The sequence below is a fragment of the Bufo gargarizans genome, chromosome 6 (assembly GCF_014858855.1).
Source record: "Bufo gargarizans isolate SCDJY-AF-19 chromosome 6, ASM1485885v1, whole genome shotgun sequence".
NCBI classification, from domain to species: Eukaryota; Metazoa; Chordata; class Amphibia; order Anura; family Bufonidae; genus Bufo; species Bufo gargarizans.
The window spans coordinates 326,494,145-326,504,612 of record NC_058085.1 but is presented as its reverse complement, the minus strand read 5'-3'; the positions used below and the strand labels follow the sequence as shown (position 1 = coordinate 326,504,612).

General features: G+C 45.4%; 1 protein-coding gene across 1 annotated transcript in view; it reads left to right on the top strand.

Moving 5' to 3' along the window:
* The first annotated feature begins 3,835 nt into the window (after nucleotides 1-3,835).
* WBP1L (WW domain binding protein 1 like) overlaps nucleotides 3,836-10,468 on the top strand; it is a 67,889-nt gene continuing 61,256 nt past the window's right edge. Inside the window, exon 1 of the mRNA XM_044297825.1 lies at nucleotides 3,836-4,044. Within this exon, the coding sequence (XP_044153760.1) occupies nucleotides 3,979-4,044 (66 nt within the window). The 5' untranslated portion in view covers nucleotides 3,836-3,978. The remainder of the gene's footprint in view (nucleotides 4,045-10,468) is intronic.

Genomic DNA, 10,468 nt, shown 5'->3' with positions numbered 1-10,468 from the left:
GTATTTTGCGGAACGGAATAGCTGGCCCCTAATAGAACGGTACTATCCTTCTCCGTAATGCGGACAATGCTAGGACATGCTCTATTTCTTTGCGGAACGGAAATACGCAAATGGAACACACATGGAGTACCTTCCGTTTTTTTTTGCGGACCCACTGAAATAAATGGTTCCGCATATGGTCCGCAAAAAAAAAAAACGGAACGGCCATGGAAAGAAATACGTTTATGTGCATGAGCCCTAACAGAAAATCTCCTGAGAAGCACATTACATATGTACATCAAGGGGAGAATACCTCTATGTGATCTTAGGCCTTGTTCACACTGCTAGTGACTCATGGACTTGTGCGGTGTTCTCCACGGACAGCGCCTGTACCCACTTGGGCACATTTACTAAAGTGGCGCTGCCTGTTTTCAGGAGTAAAAAGCCTGTTTCCAACTGTCTTAGGGCTCATGCACACGACCGTATGACTTTTTTGAGTGTTTTGCGGGATCCGTTTTTTGTTTCAGTAGTGTTTCCGGTTCCGTTCCGTTTTTCCATATGGCATATACAGTATACAGTAATTACATAGAAAAAATTAGGCTGGGCATAACATTTCCAATAGATGGTTCCGCAAAAACAGAAGACGGATACGGAAGACATACGGAGTACATTCCGTATATGTTCAGTTTTTTTTTTTTTGCGGACCCATTGACTTGAATGGAGCCACGGAAAGTGATTTGCGGGCAATAATAGGACATGTTCTATCTTTAAACGAAACGGAAATACGGAAACGGAATGCACACGGAGAAACTTCATTTTTTTTGCTGACCCATTGAAAGTAATGGTTCAGTATGAGTAACGCATACTGAACTAAAAAAACGGCCAGTATACTGAACGCAAAAAACGTTTGTCTGCATGAGCCCTTATTTTTTAAGTCTCATTTACCAACAGTTTTTGCGCCTGTTTGGAGTTTCCAGACAAATTCAGAAGTTCCCTAATTTCCATCCTAGTTATGTAGGTGCGCCTCATCTGGCGCCAAATTTTGGTCTAATTTCTGCGCCACCACAGGACCGTCGTACTTTTCTGTCTCTGTTTTGAGCGGTGAGTTGCGCCACAATTTGCCTGCTTTCATGGAGACGAGCGCAAAAAATTCAACTCGCTTGCAGCACATTTTCATGTGCATATTAATTAGACAGGTTTAGTGATACAGCCTGTGGGAAGGATGAGTCAGTAATACAGCAACCAACATGGAGGCAGCCGTACCTCCACGTGTATACTGCGAAAACGAAGAACCGAAAGAGGATTAATCAGCACATCCTGCGAGACAAAGTAAGAATGCAGGTGAAAACTCCTTTATGTATGGCATAGAGATGACACTTGGCAGCTGAAGGCGTCTGTGTTGGTCCCATGTTCCTATGTGCCCGCATTGCTGAGAAAATGATGTTTTATTATATGCAAATGAGCCTCTAGGAGCAATGGGGGCGTCGCTGGTACTCCTCTTCTGTACTGCGCACCTCTTTCCTGCGCTGCTCCTACACCAGATACTGAAATACACAGCACAAGACTTTAGAAGTCAGGGACAGACGTGATCTTGTTTGTATTTTGTTATCTGCAAAACACAGATCCGCAAAAAACACAAATGACGTCCGTGAGACATCCGTATTCCATCCGTTATTTTTGTGGATCCATTGTAACAACGCCTCTCCTTGTCCGCAAAACGGACAAGACTAGAACATGTTCTATCTTTTTTGCGGAACAGCCATGTGGACATACGGAAATGGAATGCACACTAAGTAATTTCTGTTTTTTGCGGACCCATTAAATTGAATGGTTCCGCATACGGGCCGCAAAAAAGGGAACGGACATGGAAACAAAATATGTTCCCCTTTACTGCCTGGCCCTGTCAATCAAAGTGCAGAGGGCACGGCAGTTGCAGAGAGAGCTGAGCCTCTAGGTGTAATGGGAACGCCCCCATTGCTCCTAGAGGCTAATTTGCATATATTAAAACTTCATCTTTCTCAGCAATACAGGCACATATGAACATGTGAACAACACAGATGCCTTCAGCTGCCAAGTGCACATGTAACAGGTCAGCCAGTGTCATAGGCACAAATCTGCTGACAGATGCCCTTTAAATAGTTTCCCATCCAGACTGAGGTCACCTTGCTGTCGCAGATGGGCACAGATATTTTTGATCAAAATATATTTGCTAAGCGCCTCTTGTTTATATGTATATAGTAAATGTAGCATTTTGTTTATATATACCGTAGATCCTATACTTTACCTTTATAAAGTGTTCACATCATTTGCTTTCCTGAATCTGGTGTTGGCCGAATACACCACCAGCAATGCCCACTTTGCCGTACCTTCGTATGGCTCTGGGTTCTTCATAAATATGGTCTCCAGAGGCAGATTTCCATTCTGAATCTTTTTTATGGGAACATAGCTTTAATCACATACTTTGCCAATTTCGTGATGGCGGCGAGCTGTGCAGGGCTACTTTACAACTCGCATTTAGTGCGGATCTGTCATGGATCTGCACAAACGCATCCATTCAGATAAGGCTACTTTCACACTGGCGTTTCTGGGTCCGCTTGTGAGATCCGTTTCAGGGCTCTAACAAGCGGCCCAAAACGGATCAGTTCAGCCCCAATACATTCTGAATGGATAAGGATCCGTTTAGAATGCATCAGTTTGGCTGCTTTGGTCTCTGTTCCGCTTTTGAGGCGGACACCAAAACACTGACGATGCGGAGCCAAACGGATCCGTCCTGACACACAATGTAAGTCAATGGGGACGGATCCGTTTTCACTTAGACTTTTTTTAAAAAGAATAATGCAAACGGATCCGTTCTGAAGGGATACAAGCGTTTGCATTATCGCTGCTGATCGGTCTGTGCGGATCCGCACCGAACGCAGGATCAGTTTGTATTATCTTTAACATGGCCAAAACGGATCCCTCTTGAACACTATTAAAATCAATGGAGGATGGATCCGTTTTCTATTGTGCCATATTGTGTCAGGGAAAACGGATCCGAAAATGTTTGGCTTAGTTTCATCAGACTGACACAAAAACGCTCCAAAGCGGAATGGAGACGGAACGGAGCCAAACTGATGCATTCTGAGCGGATCCTTTCCCATTCAGAATGCATTAAGGGCAAAACTGATCCGTTTTGGACCGCTTGTGAGAGCCCTGAACGCATCTCGCAAATGGAAACCAAAACTCCAGTGTGAAAGTAGCCTTATTACCAGCATTTCTAGGAAACCAAGGTTTCCTTTTTATCTGGGAAACTCCCAAACATTCCAGTGGAGTTGGCAGGTATGCTTAGAATAAGATTAGGTCAATTATTGGTGTAAATAAACGGATAAAACTGCCCTGGAGGTGCCTTGTACAAAACCTGACTGCTCCCTATATATTAAACATCGAGGCTGTATTAGAATCTAATGTTTTGGACTTCTTATAACAATTTTTTTCTTGTCCTACTTACAAAACCGCATGGCAAACCGCGACAAAAACGCAGCATGTGACTTAAACGCAGTACTAAAGAAGATGGTGAAGCATTATACGCACGCATTGACTCAGCGACAACATATTCTCCCTATGAACTCACAAAGCATAACACACTCCAGGGAATTATTAATAAAACCATTTAAAAAATTTTTTTAAAACGCTGTTCGAAGAAAAACATCTAGCTCTTATGCCACCTTCAATATGGCGGCAGAACTCGGACAGTTCACTAACCAATCACAGGTCACTTCCTATCCAGCTCTTCACCAATCAGCGAGGCGCTCTTTGTTAGCTTTAAACTGCATCCCCCGCCTTCGACCAATCAGCGCCTGCGGTCACGGAGGTGGGCGGTGCTGCTCTGCCAGGCTTTAGTGAAGGTCCAAGTTAGGTGGCCTCGCTGGGCTGTGAGCTGCTGCTGCAGGGCTGGTTGGGCTGTTGTGTTGCAGCACGCACAGGAAGGACTGGAGCCGGGGACAAGAAAGGGAACAGGACATGAAGATGTCTCTCCTGCTGTCTATGGCTGTCCCCAGCAGTACGTCTGGCAGTATGGAGCCCCAGGTAAGTGGTGCAGGGAGTCACATTCCTGCACAGAGCTTGGGAGTCCTGGCAAGGAGAAGGGAAGCAGGCAGGCAAAATGTCACAGGCTGTTTGTGCCAGGTTGGGCTGTCACAGATGCATTTGTTGCATGGTTTGAGTCATGTGATGTTTTTTTTGGGGGGGATCACACAATGTGGTGACACTTGTCGGAAATACTCTGCGCTGGTGTCACTTATTTTTGCTATGACCACGAGAGCCTTCAGCGATTTACGCCCTTTGTAATAATAAATTGGACTCTATTAAAAGTGGACGTAGGTATCTGTGACTTTTGCGTCAACTGCGGTTGGAGAGCGTCATTGTGGCGCGCTTACACCTGGATATTGTGACATCTCTGTTGTGGGGCGCGCATAGTGCCGCCATGTACATTCCTAGGATCGCCGCTTTCGCCCATTTTTGGATACATCTTCATTGCGGGTCCAAAGTTGCCACGTTGTGCCATGTCCATACGTTGTACAGTGACTAGTGTTGAGCGAACTTGTGTTTTTAAGTTCGGCGTACAAGGTTTTGGATTATCTAAGAATTCCGTTATGGCATCCGCTACCACGGACCATAAGTTATGATCTGTTGTAGCGGAATCCATAACAGAATTCTTAGATACGCTGAACTTGAAACACAAGTACGCTCATCCCTAACGGTGACTAATATTACTGTTGAATGCGGTATATGGCGCCATTATTGTTTTGTTTGCATTTTCTAAATTGGCTGTTAAAGGGCTTTTATGTAAAAGTGGATAAAAGGGATGTTCCGACTATACGTCACATAAGCCTAATAGATGGGGATGCAGTCTCTGACCCGGTCTGTCCATTAAAGTCTGTGGAAGTTCGGCACTGTACACATTTCCATGTGCGCTCGGTGCGCTCAGGGCGTGCACATCTGATGAAGGCTTCTGTGACCCATAGGTTAAAAAAAAAACAGTAACAAATGTGTACCACGTATAGCTTCATGCACATGGTGTGTATTATGTATAGATTTTCATGTGGAAAATCTGCGGCATAATTCAGTAACTGCTAAGCCGAAAACTAGAGATGAGCGAATTTCATATTTTGAAATTTGTTTGAGATTAGTTTCCTGGTAAAAGCAGAATTGCGTTATGGATTCTGTTACCACGGATCATAACGCAACTCTATGACGGAATGCATAACGAATGCCTTTAGAGGTATTCCGTTATTCATTCCATCATAGAAGTCTATGGGCTGCATAATGGATCCGTCCCGTTTCCGTTATCCAGGGGAGTCCTCTCCTGCGTAACGGAAACTGTACGAATCCGTTATGCAGGCCATAGACTACTATTATGACGGAATGAATAACTGAATGCCTCTAAAGGTATTCCGTTATGCACTTCGTCATAGAATTGCGTTATTGGTCCGTGGTAACGGAATCCATAACACAATTCTGCTTTTACCAGTAAATGAATCGCAAATGAATTTCATAAGCGGAAATTCGCTCATCTCTACCGAATTGGCTTGGTCTCACGAAGTACGCCTTTAGTGCCCTAGTCAATACTTTTCACTAGGTAGTGAATTACCTAATGATTGCAGCTTGCTCTTTGCTCCCCCAGGCATTTCAGGTAGGTGTCCTCCGTCTCCTATCTTGTATATACAGAAGATGGAGGAGCGATGTAATTCCCGCTCTAGGGACAAATAAAGCGCCAAGGAGGAAGAGGGCGTGTTTAACTGTGGGAAAAGCCGATTGGTTGGGATGAGGCTGCGCGTTCCCGAGTTGATCCTAAGTAATTCTGGGTAGTTAGGGCGGTCTTAGCCTCAGGGTAAGGGCATCGGCAGCCATCTTTAGAAGATTATCAGAAAGAAGTCTTGTGAGGAGCGGTTGCTATGGACGGAATCATATTAAACGAGTGGTATGTGAACACAATAATTAGTGATTATGGATTATCACCACAGCAGCAACAACATATATGAAATTGAATTTTGAGTGAAAATATAACAGTTATCCTTAAAGGGATTTTTGGAGACTTTAATGCTGATGCTAGGTCCATCAGTATGTGATCGGGGGGGTCCAAAACCCCCACCAATCAGGTGTTTGAGAAGGCAGCGGTACAGCCTTCTCTCAGCTTTTCCTAGGCCAGTGGTCATTGGTCACGTGGCCTAGACGCAGCTCAACCCCATAGAAGTAAATGGGGCTGAGCTGCCATGCCAAGCACAGTCGCATGAGTGCCACCACCTTCTCAAACAGCTGATTGGGGGGGGGGGGGGTCCCGGGGGTCGGACCCCCACCGATCACATACTGATGATCTATCCTGAGGAATACAGGGGATAGGTCATAAGTATTAAAATCTTGGAAAACCCTTTTTAATTAAAAACCTAAACTGCACAGCCGTGGCTTGTACCCTTTATGTATGGTTTAGCGGTGGCCCTATGCGTTGGGAAGCGCAGTCAGGTGCTTTTCCCAATACAGTTGAGAAAGCGCTATACTGGTCCAATTAATGCCAAAAGGACAATGTTTTGGCCACATTCTCGTGAATTGTGGCCTACAGAAAGGTTAAGGGGGTATTCCGGTTATATATGAAATTATTCCATATCCACAGGATAGGGGATAACTAATACATCGGTGGGAGTCCTAAGGGTGGGACCCCCCACCTATCACAAAAAGGGAGGCCCCGAACCCAGTGGAGCCCCCAGAATGATTGTATGGCGGATCGGACATGCGCACAGCCGCTCCATTTATTCCTATGGGAGCTCGAGCGATACCTGAGCGCTGTACTCGGCAGTCTTTTGTAACTTCCGTTAATGAAGGGGCTGCACACATATCTGACTGGTCACTCCATTCATGAACAGTGAGGCTCCACTGGGTACAGGGGCCCCTGTCCTCATGAACAATGGGGGTCCAATGGTAGAACCCCCACTTATCTAATAGTCATCCCCTATCCCCTTCTTCTTACGTCCTGACAGGGTGTGTTCCCGAATGTTCCTATTGAGCTGCATGTACTGTATACATAGACGGGGTGACCCGAGTGGAAGCGCCTGCAGCTAGTCCTGGTGGTCCCATGAGCGTAGCGGAGACAGCGGGATAAAGCAGACTATCCGCAGGTCAGCACTTGGCAAGATTTTCAAGAAAGCTCGTAGAACCCCTTTAACTAGTTTCAAGATCTCTGGTAGCTATCACTGAATATGAATAATCTTGTATATTTTCAGACTCGCCCTGCCGAGGCAGGAGGAAAACTCGCTCTGACATGTAAGGTTAGGTGCCGGACAGAATAGCACAGCATGCAGCACTCTTTTTGTCCAGTAAAATAACAAACTCGGTGGACCCCTTTGCAGTCACAGGAGTCCGTCTGCGCCATTGGCGTCCGTCATATGATAGATCCCACATTTTGGCTGCTCTACTCCTACAATAGAGCTGAAGAAGGTGGATGTGCAGCTCGGCTTGTGGGACCTCTCGTAAGAGGTTGTCCTGCCGTGATGGCGTGACTGTAGGCTCACAGATCAAGCAGAAATGTAAAAAGGTTGTGAGGAATGGAAAGGAAAAGTATATTAGAAGTTTGCAGAAGTTGTGATTAGACTTCTGATGACACTTGGTTTGCAGAACCCTGGAGATCCCCCTTTTAATTTGTTGCTCTGTGATCTGTTGATCCTGCACAGCCTCTTCCATGGCTCGTTCTGTGGAGGTCACATCCCTATCATTGACAAGTGCAAATATCTTACATCAGCCGCTTCTGGGGCTCGGCGATATGGCTTGTTTGATCATAATTATGACTTCAGCCATTGTTGATTTTTGCGCTGCCTTTATGGAGGCATTCGACGATTTGAAACCTGATGTGTTGTATGTAGCAGCAGCGGATAACGCACGGCTTACACGCGTGTGGATAGGAGGAGAGTCGTCGCCTGCACCAGCAGAAATGTCCGTTCTGTCCAGTTAAAGAAACGGCTGATCCCAGGTCCCCATCGTCGCTTGCGATACCACCGTCGCATGATGCAGAAATGCGCTTGTATTATGGACTTTAGAAAGCGGCCTAAGGACGCATGCACACAGTGCTAAGGTGATCTATTATAGAAACCTAGAATGTGTCGGCAGATAAGAACCGTTTGGCCCATCTACTCTGCCCAATATACTGAATACTATGGATAGCCCCTGGCCCTATCTTATATGAAGGATGGCCTTATGCCTATCCCATGCATGCTTAAACTCCTTCACTGTATTTGCCGCTACCACTTCTGCAGGAAGGCTATTCCATGCATCCACTACTCTCTCAGTAAAGTAATACTTCCTTATATTACTTTTAAACCTTTGACCCTTATGGTCCCCGTAGCCTACTGTCATCCCATACTAGACCTCCATGTGATTCAGACCCTTTGGGTATGCTTTTTCCCTTTATCCGTATTCATTAGCTGTTTCCCCATACAGTTGTTTGGCAAGCGAACATGCATGCTCAGCCAACACGCCATACAAACCCCTATTTTCAGGTGGACAACAGGGGCTGTCAGACTCCATCAATCCAGTGTGTAGATAGTAAATATTTCAGACTGAACTGCAGAGGGATTTCCCTGATCCGTACGCGTGGGCCCAAATTGTCAGTTAGCATAAAGGCTCCTTTCACATCTGCGTTTTTGCTGGATCCGTCTTGGAAACGGTTGTGTGAAAGAGGCCTAACCCTGTCCAATCAGTACTGCCAGTGATAGACATTGCAGGGGCACGCACCCAACTGGTAAGACCAAGTTGGCAATTTATTCATAAACTTGTCATAGGACTAAGGCTGGGTTCAGACCTGAGCGTTTTACAGCGCGTTCCCACGCGCTGTAAAACGCTCAACAGGCAAGAACCAATGATTCCCTATGGGAATGGTTCTCACCTGAGCGTTTTACAGCGCGTACGATCGCGCTGTAAAACGCCCGACGCCCCAAGAAGTACATGAGCTTCTTTGGGGCGTCTTGTCGTGCGTTCCCGTCCATAGACTTCAGCGGGAACGTGCGACAGTGGGTGTTCGCTTGTCTCTGTATGCGCGATTGCAAACGCCCGTACAATCGCGCATACAGAGCGCTCCATTGCGAACGCTCAGGTCTGAACCCAGCGTAACAGAGGAACAGCGCAACATAGTCATATGAAAAGATGACTTGGGGAATGCAAGTAGTTGCTAAAACGGATGTGATAGGTCCTCTTTAATGTCGCACAATACAGCTGTGTGTGAACCCAGCCCTAGTCGCTGCATTTTAGTGTCAGTATTTCAGAGGCAGTACCTGGACCCCCTTTATCCACTGAACCAAACATCTGCAGGCTTATAGCCGATCTAGACAAACCTCTGTCAGCTACATATATGAATATAACAACTCTATTGCTTGCCCTGGTAGTTTGCTAATGTGTCAGTGTAGGTACGATGCATCAGCCTGCTTGGTGCTTACATTCATGTTTTTTGAGATTTTGTGCTGTTTTTATAAAAACTTCATCTCCCTAAGGGCTCATGCACACAACCATATGTATTTTGCTGTCAGCAAAAAATACGGATGACGTCTGTGTTCATTCCGTATTTTGCAGAATGAAATTGCCAGCCCCTAATAGAACAGTTTTGTCCTTGTCTGTAATGCAGAGGATAATAGGACATATTTTTTTTTTGCGGAACGGACATACGGAAACTGAATTGCGGACCCATTGAAATGAATGGGTCCGCAAAAGGAACGGACACGGAAAGCGAATACGTTTGTGTGCATGAGCCTCTAAGAGAGAAATAATTCCGCCTTGACTGTGAAAAACGTATGTTGTGTGAAAATGTCTAGCTTTGGTTTTCCACCAAAAATTCTATTTATCAGTCAGGACGCAGTATTTGCTCCCATGGTGACTGACCAGCAGATGGCGTACTTTCTATACAGAGCGGAGACCCCGCCGTTGTATGCTATACGCCCGGGTGACCATGTAGAAAGGATTGTCTTGCATGAACTTATTTTTATTTTTTGTCTGTCTGTAAACAGATTTGTCTGTGGTCACTGCCAAATTTCTGTAAGTGTAAAACTATCTTCATTACTTAAAGGGAACCCGTCACCATGAAAATGCAATGTAATCTGCAGGCAGCAGGTTATAGAGCAGGAGGAGCTGAGCAGATTGATATATAGTTTTATGGGGAAAGATTCAGTAAAACCTGTAATTTATCCATTTATATCTCCGCTTTGAAGACCAGGAGGCGGTCCTATCAGTGTTTGACAGCCTTCCCTCTATGACGTTGTATACACACATAGCTGTCAATCACTGATAGGACCTCCTCCTGGTCTTCAAAGCGGAGATAGAAATTGATAAATTGCAGGTTTTAATGAATATTTTCCTATAAAACTATATATCAATCTGCTCAGCTCCTCCTGCTCTATAATCTGCTGCCTCCAGCTCAATGTGACAGGTTCCCTTTAAATTAGTATTCCCATCTTGGCTTCTATAGAAATGTCAGGCA